The sequence below is a fragment of the Aythya marila genome (assembly GCF_965140915.1).
Source record: "Aythya marila genome assembly, chromosome: 6".
In the NCBI taxonomy this organism is placed as follows: domain Eukaryota; kingdom Metazoa; phylum Chordata; class Aves; order Anseriformes; family Anatidae; genus Aythya; species Aythya marila.
Window position 1 is genome coordinate 9,794,919 of NC_139047.1, and position 20,234 is coordinate 9,815,152.

At 44.1% G+C, this 20,234-nt stretch overlaps 1 protein-coding gene across 7 annotated transcripts in view; it reads right to left on the minus strand.

Annotated features, from left to right (window-relative positions):
• Positions 1–20,234, minus strand: part of AGAP1 (ArfGAP with GTPase domain, ankyrin repeat and PH domain 1) — a 354,680-nt gene that overhangs the window by 255,868 nt on the left and 78,578 nt on the right. For all 7 annotated transcript variants that reach the window (XM_082763868.1, XM_082763867.1, XM_082763866.1 and 4 more), the window contains exon 2: positions 705–763. In XM_082763868.1, coding sequence (XP_082619994.1) covers positions 705–763 — 59 coding nt within the window. The remainder of the gene's footprint in view (positions 1–704; positions 764–20,234) is intronic.

A 20,234-nucleotide genomic window follows, 5' to 3' on the forward strand; every position in this document is an offset into this window, starting at 1 on the left:
CTCAACCCCCATCTCCAGCCTCCACGTTTACAACTTGGAAAGAACAAATCTGGGAAATTCCCCCAATCTGTCTTTTTGTTTGCCTTTTCTTCCATCTATATGTGAAATGGCTCAGCCAATGAAAAAGCTATTGTAAGCAGCTATTAAATCACTGCTCACTGATACTAAACAGTTGCTTTCAATTCCCTAAATGAACCTCCCAAATATTTCATTTTTGTTAAGTATAATAAAGAGCTCCAGGAAATATATGCAAGCAAGCCCCCAGACAGAACATTTATTTTTAAAGTCTCTTAAGACAGGGAGGAAAGAGGAGGAAAGACATTTAGTCCTTGAAGAAATTGTGAAACATTACTACAGGGAGATAAAAGGAGCATTAGATATCACCTGCTAACAGTCACTTCCCCTCTTACAGAGGCGTAAGACTCCCCTGCTCAGAAGATCACACCAGGAAGCCAGTTCCAGCAGGCAAACAAGTTGAAGCAGAAATAAAACACAAGTAGGTCTTTGAAGCATGCTTGCAAAACCAGAAAATGCATAAACTTCAGAAAGATAGTTTTAAAAGTGTACCATTTTTCTAAAACAAAAATCTTTTTCTATGCTTTTTCTCCTACAGGAAAGGTAATGAACCTGAGAAGACTTTTCACTTGTGCATAGCGTTTTCAGAATGTTTTTCAGAGAGAGAAATAAATGAAAAAAAAACTCACCACTTTCAGCTCTGGTACAGATCGGCTTAGTGTCCATTCCTGGCTATTTACAAAGGCATCTGTAAAAGCAAACAACATTCACAACATCAGTACATCATCACTTAACGCTCTGCTGCCCAAAATTTCATGTTAAGGACTTGGATACCCAAGACCAAGATTCACATTTCCTCTTACAGGATTGATATCCAAGCTCTAAGAGTTGGTCTAAGTCATACAAAAAACCTCAAGAAAACTGGAAGTTAACATTCTGCCAGCCTCAGGGTACCACCTTGGCTGGAATTAAGACGACTAGAACCAACTCAGTTCTGTGTTACGAAAATACTTCCCCAGTCACAACTACTTGAACTGCTTCCCATCCACCACGACACAAGTTGTGCTCTACAAGGAAGGTCCTGGATATCACACAAAACATCAACAACTGCTGTTACCGCCTTTAGCAGCTTGTGCACCCAGGCAAGTGATAACATCTGTCTGGAAGACACACAGCTTCTTTGCTGCACATCACACAACCACCTGCAGCAGCAGTAACTCCCCTACCCAAGGATGCAAGAACATTGGCTTCTTTTAAAAACATGCTATTTTTCAGGAGGAAATACAGGGTCACAAACCATTATACACCATACACAATCTGACTGCACTTTGATTAGATTCTGATGTCATCTGTCCACGACTTCTGAAAACTTAACTGAAGAGTAAACTAAACCAAAGCCATTTAGACTTAAATAAACCACAGAAACATTGACTACAAAAGTAAAGAAAACAGAGAAAGAGGGGATTTATTTCTGGTAAACTGGGCAAGTTAAGTTCATCATTGCTCCCAACAGCAAGTCACTCACTGGAGCTGCACCAATGTCCAACATCACTGACAACCCCCCCCCAAAAAAAAAAAAAAAAAAAGAAGAAGGCTCAGTTTCTACCTCCAACAACATCTCATTTGGTTCCTTCTGTTACGGTCTAATCAACTGAAAGCCAAACAACAATCATGTTCCAGTTACAAGGTCAAGCAGCGTTACTCTGCAACACGATTTACCATTTCCCAAAGCAATGCACCCTGATTACATTACTGTGTGTCCCGGTCACAGAATACTCCTACCCGGCAGATTAAACTCTACAGTAATTAACAGCACAGAGGTACCACCAGGGCAACAGATCCAATTCCCAGCATTACAGGAACTAACAGGTGAGAAGTTACACCTGACTACGGTGTCCATATGCATGCAGAGCTTTTGAACGCAGCTACTCAGGGCCAATACCCCAAGCAGAAGGGGGCTACTGCATTCTGTCTCCATCCGGAGCACAAAGTAGAAGCAGTTTCTTACCCAAATGGTGTCCTCACCAGCTTAAGGAACTCTCAGCTGTAAGCAAGCTTTCCCCTACCTACATAACAACAAGCCTCAAAGCCAACTTGTATTGTGCATTACAGCTGTATTCCCCGTTAATACATTACTTTGCTTGATATTACAAAGGCGCATTAGCCACTAACTTGGAGGCCTTCTCCATCTTTATTTAATGCATCCTTTCACATTTCAGATACAAGTAGAAGCTCGTGTGTACTAGCAGGACATGCGTTTACACGAAGACTCTTTAAAAGAGAATTATTTTGGTATATCCCAATCTTCAGCTGTCTCCCAGTCACTCAGTGGAAGGAGAAGGAAAACCAAAGGCTTGTATTAAGACACTCCGAAGACTGTTGCTCTGTTGTGTCATATTGCATTTGCTGTTCCACTGTTTTGTTTTACTCACTGCTCTTTAGCAGCAGTATCCCCAAAAGACAGAACACTATTTCGAAGATAATGCTTGAACTGGGATGCCCTGAACCCTACCTAATTACTACAACCCAAGCCAGACAGCAGAAGCCTTTTAGTAAGCTGTAAGAGAAGACACCCTGGTCACCAGGCTCCTGTTTATGATTTGAACTAGTCAGAAGTAATCAAGAACTGAAGTCCCAGGGTTACATCTGTACTGGCTGGCACTTTGACAGGGTTTGACAAGGGAGGCAGCACGCGAGTCATTTACTGTGACGTGATGCTTCTAAATTCTGCTTCATCTATTCATGGTTTAAGCAAGAAAATACAGCTTTAAATTATTCTTTTTTTTTTTTTTTTTTTTCTCCTTCAGAACCGTATCAGCCTTTATGGCAATGCAGGTATTAGTTACAAAAGAAAGAACACCGAGGATTACTAAATAGGCTTTGGATAAGCAAACTAAGCATTTCTGGGTTTAAGCGTTACAGTTTCAATTATCAGGTTAGCAATGACTTGAAGCACTGTGACAGGGTGAAAAATGAGCAGCATTTTCTAGTTATCACCTCATCTTGAGCTCAGAGAGAGCTGTTTATGTCGCGTAGCAGGCAGGCATTTGTCAAACACTATCACAGCCTCAGACCAACCAGACCCCAAGCCAAGGAAGGGGAAGATGAGGACAGCAAAGAACGAGCAGTGCTTTGTTTGCATGGAGAGAAAAAAAAAAAATGCACGCCTCAAGAGCCATCACAAAATAGTCTTCTCCAAAACATTCCTTGCTTTTAAGTAATTCAGTGCAGCTGGAACAGATTTCCTTCCTTGCTTAGTAACTACCATGTTGGTATATAAAAAGGCTGCAGGGGATCAGGCCGAAGAGTCAGCTATGGCAGTGCCCTATTTCTACAGCAGAGACCAATAGCAGAGACTTAGGTAAAGAATTAAGATACTTAGAGGAGAATCTAAATCTCCTCCAGGCTGACAGCGGTTTAGTTCACTGACTCCTTGAGCCAAGGCTGTCCTTCCCTTTAGAGCCAGGTAGGATTCAACTTGGGCAGGTACCTGACCTGAGCAAGCGCTGCCCTGTTTCCTTGCATACAGAACACAAGCTGGAATCAGGCAACATGGTTTTTGCAAGTCTCCAACCCAAGAAGCCAGAGACACCTTTCTCCAGAATGCTATAAAAGCAATTCTTCCCTCAGAGGGTGGTGAAGCCCTGGCCCAGGCTGCCCCGAGGAGCTGTGGGTGCCCCATCCCTGGCAGTGCCCAAGGCTGGGAGCAGGGGGCCCTGCCCGTGGCTCCTGCACTAGAGCTGGAGTGCGGAGCTGAACATGAGCAGTGCCAAACACACTGCACGCAGCTGGTGGGACAGCATCACCCCAGCTCCCAGCGCTTCTCCAGCAGCCCCCCATGGCTGTGCAGCACCAAAGCTGCAGCAGATCCAAGTCCAGCTCCAGAAGCGTCCTGCTTTCCCCCAGCAGTGAGCTACTACAGCTCTCCTGGATTTACTGTGAGCTGCCGTTCATTTGGGAAGCACTGGAAAAGGAGAAAAAATTTCCATTGAACTCCTCCACGAAAGGAAAGAACTGGCCGCAGAGAACAGCTAACAAACCCAGCAGCTCCTTTCTATTATTTCTTCCTTGCCTAAGGTACAGATTCCCCAGGTGATGCTTCTAGAGCATCACACACCTATTATGGTGGTCCTCACTTGCCAAGCAGTAAAAAAGATTCATATAACAAATGCAAGAAAACCTGCAGGAGCTGATGTAAATTTTACCACTGCGTGTTCAACCACAAGTACCTTCCCAGTAAAGACACCAACTAATTTCTACTTACAGATCTGATGCTCTGGATTACTTCTTATTTTAAAAGGGAACTGATTAGTCAGTCTGCAGTTATACAGGTATAATTTGGGTAGTTCTTTTATTGCCCCTTTAAAAAAAAAAAAAAAAAAAAGCTTATTAGGATATCTATGAAATCGTCTTCCTTCCCCCAGTATAATTTACACTGGCTTTTTTACAAGGAATAATGAATTATAGTTAAAACCAGATCATGTCATGAAGGAGTATCTGGTCTCTTCAGCACAGAGATTAACGTGCCATCATTCATGCAAACACTGAAGCACAGAGCTAACTTGTAGCATAAACGCCTTTAAGTAGTGGTTTACTCTGAGTTAATCCCCAAACCCATGGAAGTTAAGGCGAAAAGGTCAAATACTGGCAGATAGAGCATGACACACAAGCCTGGGGATTTTGTGGTTCTGAGGGGTTATTTCAGGGTAGGTTTGTTACATTTTAAAGCAAAGAAGCTGCAGCATGAGTATGAACCATCCAATGCGTCAAATTGAAGTATACACAGCACAAGTTGGGTAGTCCACAACCTGCCAGAGCAACAAAACCCCACTACTGAGTGTCGATTTAAATGTATTGGCAAAGATCTGCATAACAAACAGAGCCACGTGTGTGAGGCTGACCAACTGCCTTGTTTGCATTACTTTCTGATGCGGATTCAAGTGAACTCAACCTCCACATCCAACTGCAGACTGTACGTACAAAGGGAAGTACTTTGGTCAATAATTAATCACACTTGTGCGTCCTGTTCGTCTAACTTCTGCGTCAATGATCAAAAGCTTCAAATATGCATGGTGTCAGCCAGCTATTTTTAAAAATGTACACCCAGCTAACTTCAGTTCATTTTCTTAGCCAAGTTTTCCACAAAATAGCCTTCGTATTTCCCTTTCTACTTTCCTTCTCTCCCCCTCCTTTTGGATATTTCCACCACTGTATTTAGGGTCTGTGTTTTACTTGCACATCGTTACGTTGATGTAATGCACGAACTAGCGAGGTCCTTCGCTGTTTTACAGCCTCAGCTTGGTGATTCAACTCTAGCCAGAGGAGCCTCCTCTGCTAGTTCCGAAATTTGGAGTCAGGTGTATGAGCTATTTTGGTTCCCCATTAACACGACGTTGTGGGGCAATGCTGGGACTTAATGGCCATTCTTGGCAAGATCTGTGTTCTCCATAGCTTAGCACGATGGCCGACTTCCAAAAAGGTCGGTTTCAACGCATTGGACGTAGAAGCCCTGCTTAGAATAACCACGGACAACTTTCCCCTTTAAAACCATTAGCCATCACTGAAAGGCTAAACAAACATTAGCAAAATTCAGTCTGCCCATTCACTTCACTACCCTGGGCAAGAGGTTTGAATGTCACACCATGCAATTAATACCCACGTGAAAACGCGATCTATGTCATTAACAGCAAGTGCATAAGGAGTGCACCTGCAAACACAGCATTACCGGGAGATGAGAGGATGAAGAACTCAAAGAAGCAAAATAGCCAATCACTGCTTAAGTTGAAATACAGCCTAATTGCACGAAAAGCTTAAATTTAATTTCCATGAGACCCAGTTGCTTTTATTTAGTTGTTGGCTGCTGCGTGGGCTAGCGAGCATCAGATCTTTAGAGAATAACTAAGGGCTAAGCAAAAAACACAGGGTCTACTGGTAGGTGGCACCATCAAGCTCTAGCAGCAAGTACCAGAAAAGGTGATAACCACACAGCTCCAGGGAGGCTCCTCACATCCGACAAGGCGCTGAGCACCCAGCTTGTCACGTAACAGCTGCGGGTGGAGACCCAGCAGAAGGGATGGGAGACTCTTCTGGGGCACTTGACTCAGGAGTCTCTTCCATCAGACTGAACCACAAAAACCCTGACTGTTTTACTAAAACCAATGATGGTTCCCTATGAGGGATTTCCAAGAACTTTATCTGTTAAAACAACAAAAAAAAAAAAAGACCCTGCTGACACAACACAGCCCATGGAGGCAAGGGAAGACAAGAAGTTGCCTCCTGCAGGTGCCTGGTCCCCTCTATCAGGTACCACAGCCCCCGACACGCAGCTGCCAACATCAAAATGAGATGCACACAGCAAGCTGGCCAAATGGCCCAGAGAGGGGGCTGATTAGATTTACAGCACCCTCACCATCCTTCTTGTCCACCTTATAACAAAAAAAATCTGTTGATGAACACTGTGGGAGAACCCAACCTGCCCTAATGTCACCATGTCACCCTGCAGCCCACCAACCCCAATGCCAGTGCAGGAGCCTCTGCCTCATTCCACACACTGTGCTGTCCCCTGCTCCACTAACCTTGTTTTCTCCTTTATACTGAAATATCTCACTCTTGATTAGCAGTTTAAACCGAAGCCTGAAAAGCTCACGGATTACTTTTTTTCCTAATCAAGATGAGTATGTAATGACAAATGTGTCCAAAGGAGAACTGAGCAAAGAGTTGGCAGGAGTGCTTACAGTGGGACATGAAGACTCACATCTTCCATGAATCTTGGACAACTTCTTAAGAGTTTCCCTCAGGCTATCCCAAAGTTCCTTTGCTGTCCTTTTAAATGGGGAAAAGCTATTAAAAAAAGCTGGGGGATTTCTCTGGAAACTCTCAGAGAAAGATCCTTTTCTTTTTAAGAACAGGAGCCCCTGAAAACCTGGGAACAAAGAACCAACTGCATCACACCCTGACCCGCCACCCCGAACATCTGCACAACAGGCAGTATTTAGAGCTATTTCCTACTTTGAAATGAAAACCTGAGACCAAAGGGGTACAAAAAATATGCATACAAGCTCCCGCTTGCCCACACAGATGCAGATGGATGCACACATTGCTCTTTTTGGAGCCTTATCAAAGGAGTGCTTCCAGAACTTATTTCCCCAAAGCTGGTGTGCCAATTCCCCCAGCAAAGCAGGAGATAGCGACTTCTGGGTTGAGACTCCCGACACCACTAAAACATGCATTTTTAAGAACAGGGTAATCTCTCAGCATACTCTCTCCCCGATTCAGCCCCCAGCATTTTAAGTTGAAGCACCAGCTCAGCTCCAGCACAGCTTCACAGGATCCCAGGCTGTTGAAGGAGTTAAAAAATCAGCTTTTGGTATTGAGCCTCTGCAGCCAGCAGAAGCTATGCAACGCCGATGGGCGACACAGCAGCCTCTTCTAACACACTTTTTGGCTCGAAAACGAGTTGAAGTCAGAAAGTAATTTTGTGAAGTATTTGATGAACTGCAAGTCCCTCCCTCACCCAGCCTGCGCCCAGGGCTGGGCCTGGCCTTGCCGAAGCTGCCCAAAAGCCTGACCTCAGGCTGTGCGCTCCCTGCCCACAGCTGGGCACTGCCTCTTTTTGCTCCGATGGGAAAGGGATGGCAAACATCTTTCCAAACAACATCTCCCAACGCAGTTTTGTGCCTCAAGTTTCACAGCTAATACCATCAAAACATTTGATTTGGCCTCAAACGTAACGCAGCCCCAACTGAGACCATTTCTCTCGGAGAGCAAAGATATTTTTCATCATGAAGAGCTTGCAGCCTAAATAAATGACACTTTACAAGCAAAAACACAGGGAAAGCAAAGTTTTTTAATAGGTAGGGTTTTGGAGCTGATGCACAGCTCTTATTTAAGTAAAAATCAAATCCCACAGATAAAACGGAGGTTTTCCCTTGAGGCAACGCTGCCACCAGGTAACAGAAGCACACTTCAGAAAAGGAAGAGCAAAGGCTATCAGGATTACAAAAATTAAATAAAAGCTCCTTAACGCTCGATTGTTCCTCCAAGGCAATGAGACACAAAACACAGCATTTCTGTTGGGCAACACAGCATTTCTGTAAGCACCAAAGCCTCAGAGGATGCAGCTGAACAAGTAATCGGTACATTTCAACTCCAAGAAGAAAAAGAAGCCACTGGAGATGAAATGTTTGGTAAGTGTCTTACTCTGTCTGGTCTCAGGGGCAAGCAGGTCTGCGTCAAAGGTTAGCTCTGCTTCGTGCCGTCTCCTGTTTCAAGGGAAGGACAGAGGCAGCACCAGAAAGATTACGTCAAAGTGTAACGGAGTGAAAACCTGGCAGTAAAATTTTTGAGCTGCAAAAAGCCATGCTCAGGGCAACAAGGCAGTGACATGCTTTTCAAAAACTGCTGAGTATCAGCATTAACAATACTGAACTAAAGCCATGTCTGAGCAAAGATGCCCAAAGTACCCAAAAGGAGGAAATTGTCATCTGTTGCCTTTTTTGACTATGACACAAGCAGGAATTAGCCTTCAGATCTGAGCATTAATGAGAGACTTCTGTACGAGGGATGACAAAAGCTGAAGGGGGATGGATTAAAGGACACAAAAGAATCAACATCAAAATATAAACTAAGAAATGATGAAGTGAGAGAAACATGAAGTGGATTCTAAATGAGTATAAAAAAGATTTTATTTGGCAAGCCAGAAAGAAGTAAGTCACCCAAGATACAAAACACGATTGAGACACATTGCTTGGCAGGCTGAAAATAGATTCAGCTTTTCCAATAGGTAAGAAGCAAACACAAAGCAAAAGAGGAACCAGGGAAAACTGGTGGCTGCTTGTCAGATGAAAAAATAATTTCTACGGGTAAAACAAAAACAATTTTTGCAAAGAATAGATGAGGTGGTATCACACACCTTGGCTTCCTCTTCTTATCAAAGAAGCCCCTGACATGTTTGATCCCTCAGCTACCAGCAGTGCTGAAACTCACAAGGTCCTACAGGGCCCCTCAGCTCAGCTATCTTTGGGTAACAAAACAGAATTAAGGGCCATTATAGGGCTGCTTTTGGATCTGTCCCCCAGGATGCCCCCTAGCTCCTGTGAGGGAAGGGCTCCCCAAGAGCGATTCCGCCTTCCCCTCCCCGCACAGTTCTGCTTCTCTTGCAAGGTTCTTGCAGGGCCCCACCTCACTGCTGTTCAATGCACTTTTTGTTCCCCGTACTGACTTCCAGATGCAAGGACAATAATCCCCCCAAGCCCCCAGCCGTGGGCACGCTGCTCTCCTACCATGGAGGCACAGCAGCTTGCTCTGATTTCTGCTCTGCTTTGAGCTATCCTGGGCACTTCATTCATTCATTCTCCACAAAATGCAAAGATGCAGAGCCTTTGATACATTATTTAGGACTGCTCTCTTCCTGTACAACTCTTCGCACTCAGCCACGTTTCAGTTCAACCTACCAGTTCAACAACCACCAACCAGCACAGGATTTTTCCACAGCTCTGCACAACCAGCTCCTGAGCATCACTGCCTGCTACCACTACAAGGAACCAGCACTGGACAAGACTGTGAGAGGAGCAGCGGTGCAGCCGAGGATGTTGACTCTTCCGCAGGGCACCAAGGGCAGCCCACACCGTCTAATGAAACCCCAGCACCCTGATAGAGCAAATTTCTGCACCCACATTCAGTTAATTTCATGGTGACTCGTGTCCCAGCCCCCTTATGAACCCAGGTCTGTGCTCCAGCATCGTGGCGTTCAGCCCTGCCTTCAGTTCTTCCACTCGTGGCTGCAGAAAATGGGTCCAGCATGTTTGCACAGAAGTACATCTAGAAAAACATCTCTCCTCTCCACAAGGGAAATTATGACTTGTTTATGCAACACATTTCTAAAAACATTTTTTAGAACTCAAGTCATGTCTCAGAGATCGCTATGCTGGTTGTCAAAACAGAGCATTTTTTTCCCTGACTCCACCATATGTAAGACTAAGTCCACTTTCCCTAACTTGATATCACCCATGCAAGATTTGGAGATGATTAGTGGAAAATATACAAATGAGACACTGTTCTCCAGAGAGCAGCACAGCAGGAACAATCTTATGTTTTTCTATTTATTAGCCTGATGCACATCTAACTTGTTTAAACAAGGCTTTTGTCAAACGTCAAAAAAATGTTAATGAAATCCAAGGCATGCTCTCAAAGGGAATTAATGCTGAACTGGAACCAATACGAAAGCCTTAGTTTCAGCCCCAAGGAAGCAGTGAAAAGGGGCCCCTTTTTCAATTGCAAATAGATCCGCTAAGATGGAAAGGTTTATTTCGGAATAGCTGGGACAGAGAACCTCAAGCATGAAACTGGGGTGGGGGCAGGTATTTGAAACACCCCAGTTTTGCAGGTCAGAAGACATCGTCCCCCCAACGCTCACGGGACAAGCACCTCCCTGTCCTCCTCTCATCTCTTCCCAGAGTCTGGAACCAGCCTCAAACGGGCACCCAACTGCAGTGCTCCTTCAAATGCCTCATTAGCTTTGTTTTGTTTTTTTTCCTGTAATAAAGAAAACGCCCACCTACTCCATTTTGTTATTTTCTTGCCTAAGAGACAGTTCACCCATCAGGACACTGAAACAGCACAAAACCAGCAAAGCATCAAAAAAACCCTGCACATCTTAGCACACTGTACAGCTGAGCAGGAGAAATGTCCTGAAACAGGCAGAAAGCAACCAGGCAAGAGGTCTGAGGGCTACCATTACTTTTTGCCTTAGAAGTACTTATAGCAAAGGTTAAAGGAGTTAGCACATCGCTAAATGGTCCTTTAGAAGAGCAGCTTCCTTCACCAGCTTCCTCTTTAAAACGCACCAGTTACAGCAGAGCACTTCAGCAAACAGACCTATGCACACAGGAAACACTCATTTTGGAAGCTCAGAACATTTCTCAGATGAGCTTTCGACTCAGTGACCAACTACAGTAGAAAGCCTCTTTAAACTCCCATCCCCATACAAAACCACTAGTTTGTGGGGAAAAAAAGGAAAGCAAACTGCCCAAATCCCTGGAGCTGCAACCAACAGCTCTTGCTCCACTTTGTCCTCACAGCCAACCTGTCCCCCCCTCCACCCTTGCAGCATTCAGAAGCCTGGAGCAGAAGCAAGACGATCTGTCAGAAGCGATGCTGTGAACCTGCGAAGGGATGGAAGCAAGCGCAAAAAATCAGTGCACTGAAGTTGGACAACTTCACTTCAACCTCCCGTGGTGCCACGGAGGCACAACTTCCACAAAGAAAGGGAAACAAGAAACCATCCTTTTGATAGCGTGGAGACAACAAATGTGGTTATCGCATCAAGTCAGCTACTGTTGCGGATCAAATTTTTTTTTGGCTCCTCCTCCCTCTTAAAAAGGATTTATTTTTTTCCCAGGCAAGGACAGGCAACAGGACAGCCACAGTGCACGCTGCAGCTGCTGCTAACAGCTGCACTAGCTCTTTTTTATATTTTTTTTTAATTTTATTTTTGAACTACAGTGCATAGGAGTTCACATCCCAAATTGAAAACAAAGTAAACCCAAAAATAAACCTCGCTGTCTTACTAATTAAAGGGATTCGTTCCTGCAGGAAGGCTGACATAAACCACTGCTGTGGGGTTTAGAAAGTATTTTTAGCGCTCCATCTCTCCAACATTTTTACAGGGACCATATGAGCAAGCCAGAGCCCGACCATCCATGTAACCTCATGAAAAAACTCTAGGAAGTGGGTTTTCATGTGAGTTTATTTGAAATGTCACAGGACAGTTGCATAACACACTAAATCTCAGCAATATGGGATTTGTTTCTTTCTCCAGAACCAAGGTTTTTAATCCTTACACAGCAGCAAGTGTTCAGTCATCTTCAGCTGCATCGCCCTTTGCTGGCGAGTCACTCTCCCTGGGTCAGGCACCGACGAGCAGCTTAACAAGCACCGGTGGATACCAGCGATAACCTATAAAGGGATTCTGCCTCGTAATTTTTCACCTGGAGATTTCCTACTCTGACAAGAAGCATGAAGCTCAATGTCTGCCACGCAGAAACAGCGGGATGAATCTGAAATGCAAATGATGTGAAATCTGGCTCTGTCCCACAGCGGTGTGTGCACAACATACTGCGTATACAACGTACTGCCTGCTGCACGCAGCGCATCGCAGGGGTAGTATCGCTTCTAGGTGAAACATTGGAGCAGCACCCAACTCAAACTGTAACAAATACACCTAGTTTAGTCCAAGAAATCTGGCAGGGTACTAAAAATACACGCTCGGTTGTCATCGCTGACCTTTCCATTTGCTGCATACAAGTGAGTTTTTGCCATACTGCAGGCTACGATGCCAATTAGTGATATTTGTCATCGGGTAACAAAAGCCTGATCCTGACAGCAAAAGGAGGAGAAAGGTCTTGCAATGGCAGGGAGAGCAGGTATTGCCAGGGGAACCTTGCTCCAGGAAATCGTGTTCATGACGTTGTGGAGCAGGAAAACTTCATTCCACCATCGGGAGTTCCCTGCACAAACATTGCCTGGAACAGAACCTACTCAGCAAGGCTCCAAGTCATTGCCACCACCAGGAATGGGACCAACGCAGCTCAAGGAGGCCATACCAGGCTGCTTTATAGAGCATTTGCCTGCCACTGGGCTAAATACACAACTCCATGCTGACCTGTGGTATTTTGAGAGTACGAGGAACACAAACTCACTTCTGCAGGAAGAAAATCTGACCGGAAAGATTAAAAAAACCTTTACAGTAAAACCAAACGGGAAAGAGAATTGACATATTCACACAATATAATTACCTTCCAAGAAGTTTCAAGTGACAGAAAAAGCTGACTGATCCCGGCTGCTCTACTTCTACCAATATAGAAACAAAGAGATGATCCTAAATTGCTTAAGATGCTATTTTTTCCTACATTCATGCAGAAGTTGAACCAACAGAAGGCAATTTCAGCTAGAGTAAGCAATCTTAAGTACACAAAAGCCGAGCTTTCGAAAGGCCAGATATCAACCAAGTACAAACATTGTGCTTTATTAAGGACTTCACTAGTGCTAGAACAGTTCTGCTTTGATTTGTGCTTTTAATAGGTACCTTTCGAAACTTGTTTTGAAGATTTCTACTGCTGTCCACTGTTACACATAAACATACTCAACTACCAAGTCCTTCATGCAGCCTGGAGGGGATGAAAAAACAAAAAGCAGCCAAATTTCAAATCTAGGCCACAAATGACACCGGAGGATGAGCCTAACAACTGCCTCGGCCAGCAAGGCAGCCAGCAGGGTTGTGTAGTGCAACTGCAGCCCCACGGGTTGGCTTTTCTAACAAGTCTCAGCTTGACACCTGGTCCCAAGTGATTCCTGTTCAAGTCTTCATATCAAGCAGATGTGCTTACTGACCATACATGCAGGAAAATAAAGGGGCAGGCCTTGGTCTCCAGTTATAACCCTAGAAGTGAGATATTCTCACTAGCATGATCGCTCCACTTCACAATTGCAAAGTTATTTCACGTTTATGGGTGAATAAAACATTTCATATCCTGAAGAGCAACAAGAGCCAGCCAAGAAAACACAAGTCTTTTACACAAAGTGGTCTGGGGTAAGGGATACACAAAATCTGAAGTACAAGCCTCCAGAAAGCAGAGGAAACACAGTCAGCTGGCTCCAATTAGCACTTCACCTTTATCACTCGCTGAAGTATTTCCTTATGGGCTGAGAACCACCCCTTATTCATGCCTCTGCTGACTCACAGGAGTAGCAATCAGACTTTAAAGGGTGGTGTTCCTTCATATACACAAATTGCCATGAATCCACTGAGGGCAAGGCCACGTTTGACCATGAATGATTTGACAACACATACCTGGTTCTATGCCAGAATATCCACTACAAAAAAAAACAAAAAAAAAAAAACACAGGATGCACATTTCTAGGAGCTTGTACTTCCATTATAGCATCATTGTTTGAGGTAGTACAATGTGCTACAAAAACAGCAAAATCAACTGACTGAGATAATCCATACTGTCCACCTTGCTTTCCTCTCACTCAGCTCACATGACATAATTTGCTGAGCTTATCTGCCTCGGTGCCAGCCTCTAGTGCAAGCACACTAATATTTGTGTTGTTAGGAACTGCTACAGAACGCTGCCATGGGCTCAGGCCAAGTCACTAAGGCTACAGATTGTGAGGAAACCTAATGGAAGAAGTCTATCAAATAATGCTGCCCTTTCCTTAAACATCAGATGGAGCTGATAGATATAAAGCTAAATAAATTGACGCTGTGTGAATAAGCTGGTATACGTAAAGATAAGTAAGTGAAGAAAAAGGTGAAAAAGCACAAAGCATTTCATGCTGGGTCACCCTGCCAGGTGGCCAGCCAGAATTAAGCACTGAACAGCAGCCTCTGCTTTTAGCCAAGAGCTGGGTACGGGGCATGCAGACCCGAAGCCTTCCCTTCTGCTCCAAAAGACCGCGTTCCCCTGCCCAGTGCTCACTTCCCAGCCTGAGCACACGCCTCCGGCGCTGCCAATCCTGCCTGCGTGCCGGCCAGATGCTTTGTTCTGCGGCTTCTCGTCAGATAATTTTAATTAAACCATCATTACAGATGACATATGTTCACCATTCCCCTTCTATCCCACACACTATCTGTACACACCAATAATTGCTTGCGTTCCGGTTTCTAAATAGCTGCAGTGTGTACACAATCACAGGCATGTTTGTCACCTATAGCAATTTGAAATGATTACGAGCATTGGAAATTATGCTGAAGCTGAATTGGAAAACTTGAACACTTGCCTATTAAATGGCTCTATGCATCGTAATGCACAAGAATTACCCAGCAGAAGAACAATGCACAACCAGGACTGCAGTAGAAATCTGCATCCGATGAAAAAATCCTATCATCCAGGCTGCCTCTTACACGAGAGGGGTTCGTGTGTGTGTGGAGGGGGTTGTTTGCTTTCGAAAAACCTCATGCACTGCCTGCAGAAAATAAAATAGCAAAATTAACCCTGCCCATCTGACAGATGTGTCATGGGGAATGTCTCATGGGACGATTACAAAACCACGCTAACAGACGTGTCACAGCACACGTGACTACTGGACTCATTTACCCAAACCACTTTTAAATAACTCAAGCAGCTTCACCGTTCACCCTGTAACAAAAAGCAGCAAGCAGCCGCACAGGGCTCTCTAAACAAAGAGCTGAATGCAGACATCTCTGTCCAGGCAAGTCTCTATCACAGAAAGGCTTGAGATAAATGCAGTGAATACAAACATGCTATGGATTTTAGGCTGAAAGTTAAATCTCTCGATTACCTATCTGCTCATGACCACATCTAACATCTCCAGAACTCAAATAATCTCCCTCTCCATAAGCATTCAGCCTTGCTATCTACATAGTTTGTTTTGCAATGCCTGCCCCCCCATCCTTCCCAAGTGTTCATATTTATCAACTGCTGTGCTAGGTCAAACCAGCAGCAAAGCTTATTTCTTTGCAAGAACTTATTAGAAGACTTATCTGGACTAATCTCAGCATGCTAGTAGTGAATAAATCTGTAAACACAAGTCACTCTACTTCCCTATTGTCTTTCAGACTTGATAATCACCTCCTGCCCTTACCCCAAACCTGCTGAACTGAGGAATGCAAGCTGAAGTTCAATTTCTTTTTCAATTTCTTTTCATTAAAGCACACACGCACCAGCTTGAATTTCAACTAAAAGCTGCTGTCAAGGGGAGAGGAAAATGCCATTACTACTGGTGGATTTCTTGCATCAATAGATGATGCTTTCAAAATTTACTTCTCTCTTCCAAGTACAAAATACTGCCGAAGTCTCAATATTCATGAAGCCAAGAGAAATCTGGTTGGATACAATCCCAAAGTCAAGAGAAATGAACAAATGTAGGAAGACCCAACCTGCTGCTCATCAAGCAGACAGCTATCTCCCCATGCACCCAGACGAGGCTCCAACAAACATTTCTCTAGGTGGATGGGGAACTGGGCAGCTGCAGCCCAATTACAACTAAAGCCAGGGGTATTTTTACCTAGAGAAAAAAGAAAAAGCAAACTTATGCACACTTGAAGGTGATTGGCATGGATAACTCACAAGTCCACAAGAGTTGCACGCAATTTTTCATATTAAATAGAAAAGTCACTCAAATCTTTATCATCTGTTTTTTTCTGCTAAACAGAACCTTTTGAAATTTCTGACCATAGTTCTGTTGGAAAACGTGTTTTAGAAAATGGAAAGCCAGCATCAGCCACTTCAAAATTGGGAAAAAAAAATGGGAAAGCTTAGTCAAGCTTTTAGGTGTAAGTAATTGAACCTTGGTATATGACCCTGGGATGCAATACAGACATACAGTAAATGTCATTTTTAATTATTTTCAAGTTAACAGGAAGACGTTTGCCAGTTCGATCCACAGAAAGTTGGTTATGAAAATATTTTCCACTAGTACTGACAAAACACTCAGCCTAAACATGCTGTAACTGCCGTAAAAATGTGAATACTCTCGCAAAAAGAAAAAAACAAAACACTGAGATACTCAAACTATCTTAAAGAAGAACTTTTTTTTTTTAATACATCAAAAAACAATACATAAACCCAAACTATTCCAAACCACAAAAATCCCCCCACTTCCCCCAAGCATAGATTTAATTGTAAAGGAGAAATACGATGCCATTCTTTCAAGACTGCTTCAGCACAGGATGTTTTCCCCTTGCAGTAACTTGAAGGTTGTGGAAGTTCCTGAAATAATTCAAAAACTACTGCAAAGAAGTTATTTATAACATGCCCAGGGACAAAAGCTGCAAGTAGCACAGGACTGTACTGAAAACTAGACTCAGGCTTCATTTTTCAAGTATTCTGTCCTAATAGCAGCACCAGAAAGTGAACACCTCTGCACAACCCGGTCAGATGCTTCAAGATGTCAACGCAAGCACCTCGTTTGGCCTGCCAGCCTCCAGTAGGTTCAGTGTAATGCAGCTGCTGCAGTTCTCCACCAACAGCCAATGCTAAAATCACCTCTTGCTTTCTAAGATCACCTCCTGCTTTATATAAAATTCAACGGCCACCTGAGTTTCTAGCTCAAAAAAAATGGTATGGAAATTAGATGACACTTCTGCACTCCTGAAGCTTCTTACCTGACCAGGAACCCGAAGACTCCAAAAGCTACACCATGGTCCAACCTGGATTTACACGAGCTGTCTCGGCTTCAGGTGCTGGCTATACATTGAGCCCCAGAGACATGCCTCAGGAGCACTGCCAGCATCTCTGGTGGAAGCCCTCGAAAAGAAGGAAGAACACAAACCGCCACCACTATACCCACAACCACCTTGAGGGTTGAGGTTTTAAGCTCACGTCATCTGCTGGAAAAAAAAGACTTCATAAGTTTTAAAAAGAAGTGCCAAAAAGACTGCTGATTTCAATACCTTTGAACTTCCCGCTGATTTTATTGGTTCCACAATTACAGTTTCCTAGTCCTAGCCCACTGGGTGCGTATTCCACTAAAGCAAACGTGATGAAAAAAATGAGGCTGGTAAAACTGACTTAAAGGGATTTTATGCTCAGGAGTTTAACACAAGTGTTTTTGTAACTTCAAGCTTCCTTCGCACAGAAAGCTTCTCCTAAGCATAGCAACAGAGAGCACGGGAGTGAAGAAAAACAGGATGTACCTTCTGACCCCAAAACCCATCAGGAGCTCACTAGCCTAGACACATACGTAAGATTATTTGATTTCAAGCAAGCTCCCGTGCACATAAAGACATTGCAACCAGACTTGAATTGTGTATGCATTTATGTATTAGATATGAGAGGAGTCCTCTGGATGCCAGCCCCCAGCATGCCCGCTGTGGCACAAGGGCAATGAGCTTAGGCAGGTCCTACAACCAAACCAGACACTTAAGGAAAAACACACCATTACCCAACAAACTCATCGTAGCCATGGCAGCAGTGGCAGGCTGGAAAAAGAATACACTGAGCTTTGGTCTTACCAAGTCTAAAGACAAACCACTGCTCGGTGACAAATGCATGCTCTTGCTTCACACCAGTGCATGGCCAGGATGGGCAAAGCACTGAGAGCCACACGGCCAAGCGCAGAAGGAGGAACCCTAACCACAACTTGTGTAGCTCAGGAGGTAAAAAGGAAACTGAACCACACACCTGGGTTCACCAGAGAGCAAAGCCCAGGTGTAAATTCTACAATTAACAGCAATGGCACTCAAATCATATGTGGAATTCACTTTCTGGTGTCAGTGAATATTTACTAAATGTCAAAATATTCAGGAAAAGTTGTGACAAAGGTGGAAGTCAGCTGAAAAACCAACCACATGCAGTAAGATCAAGAAAACTGCCTATTGTAAGTCACTGCTCTGTTAGGTATCTCTGGTCTAAAAAAAAATGTAACAAAACCTGTTTTTTCAGAGACACCGTCAATCTTATCTTGTTACATGTGAAACATCTAGGACAAATCCACTCAAATGCCAGTGCTACCACCAGGATTCCTTTCAAAACAGTAGCACAGTGCCGGTTTTCGGAGCACGTACCTGTCCAGAACAAATCAAACTGAAAATATTTCAGGACAAACATTTTCTCACCTGAAACAAGACTCTCCTCACCCCTTCCTTCCCCCAAATACTACATGCAATCACAAGCAAAGCTAAACAAGTGATTAAACAAGTCAAAGGACACATTGTGAACAGTTGTCTGCATACTCTGGAAAGGCAAAAATATTGCAAATTATTCTTTGAAGAACTGGGACTACCAGGAGGAACGCTGCCCCTTTGGATGTTACAGGCTTGCAAAGCAAAGGAGCCACCTTGCAAACATTTCAGAAGGTGCAAGCTCCCCCCAACCATTCTGTTTGCCACCTGAAGCTCCTTGAGCTCACGCCCAACATTCAAGGCTTCTTATTGAAGTATTTATTACAGGCCAATGCCCAAAATATACAGGATTTCATTTCTGTTCACTTGAACTGGCAAGATTCTGCCAGGAACCCTTGCACCAACCTCCCCTAAGGAGGGATGCTGTTGCCAGAGCTCTTTGTCGTGCTGGTACGAGGTGATGGGCAAGGGGCAGCACGTGCAAACAGGAAGGACAGCAATAGCCCTGATGAGCACAGCGACATCCCCAGCATTGTGCAATAAACTCAGATCAGGTCCAAACAGGAATGAATGTTTTATTTCAGCTATACACATTTTTACTACAGCTGCACAAGAAGCAGAGCATTTGGGGACAGGATCCGCACTGACTTGGAAGGAAACTAGAACCAAAGGAAGCTTGTTTTACGTCTTACACTCACGGAGCCAGGACTGTGTGCACTTTGGTAAATCAGCAGTACGCAGGAACCTGCTTCATGACCCAGTACTCAAGCTGAGCCCTCAGCTTGAGCTGCTTTCACTTAAAAATAGGTATTTTGCCTTGCTCATACTTTATCTATACTGTTCATGGGCAACGTTAAGTCCATTAAAGCTAACGTTTCAACCTGGGGCCCTAAAAATACAGACCAGCATGCCTGCTTGAAACACACCACATTTCTTCTTTATTTGGGGATGGGAAGGGATTTGTTATCAGGCAATTCCTTACATACTTGGCAAGGGTAGAGGTTAAGGCAAGCTGTGATATATGTACTCTGTAAGTACAGAGAAGAGGAGCCTAATCCCAACACCTTTTCTCGGAGGGGAGAGGGGACGCAAGGTTACTGCAGAAAACCTCGATGCATGTTGCCTGTACCTCTGACAGAACCGCTAGGAGCTACCCAAAGAACAATTTCCTCCGGTGTGCTCAGTTCTTTTCTACTTCAGCTGAATAAAAGGAATCCTAGGTGAATGCCCACAATGTGCCCGCAAGCACATTAAAGACCTACGGAGATTTTATAGCTATAATTAAGTTTGAAAAACACTGTATACTCACATTAAATACTAACACGACTGAAAGCACATAATCCACAAGCACAACGAAACCTCTGTTTTGATGGGAAAAAGCATATAAGCATAGGAGGGAGTTCACATAGCATCGCTTAACGATTACCTGGAGGAAAACTATAATTAGCGAAGCAACTAAACCCCCCTTCATTCTGGAGTCCCTTATTTTCAAAGCAGGTTTCCGCTCCCCTACCAAACCAAGCCCAAAAAAGCCGCCCCTCCTGGATGCTCACTGAAGCTCTCGTGACAGTAACAATCCATTTTGTGCAGAGACAGATGTGGGAAGGCAGTTTCATCACCTGCTTGCTGCCAC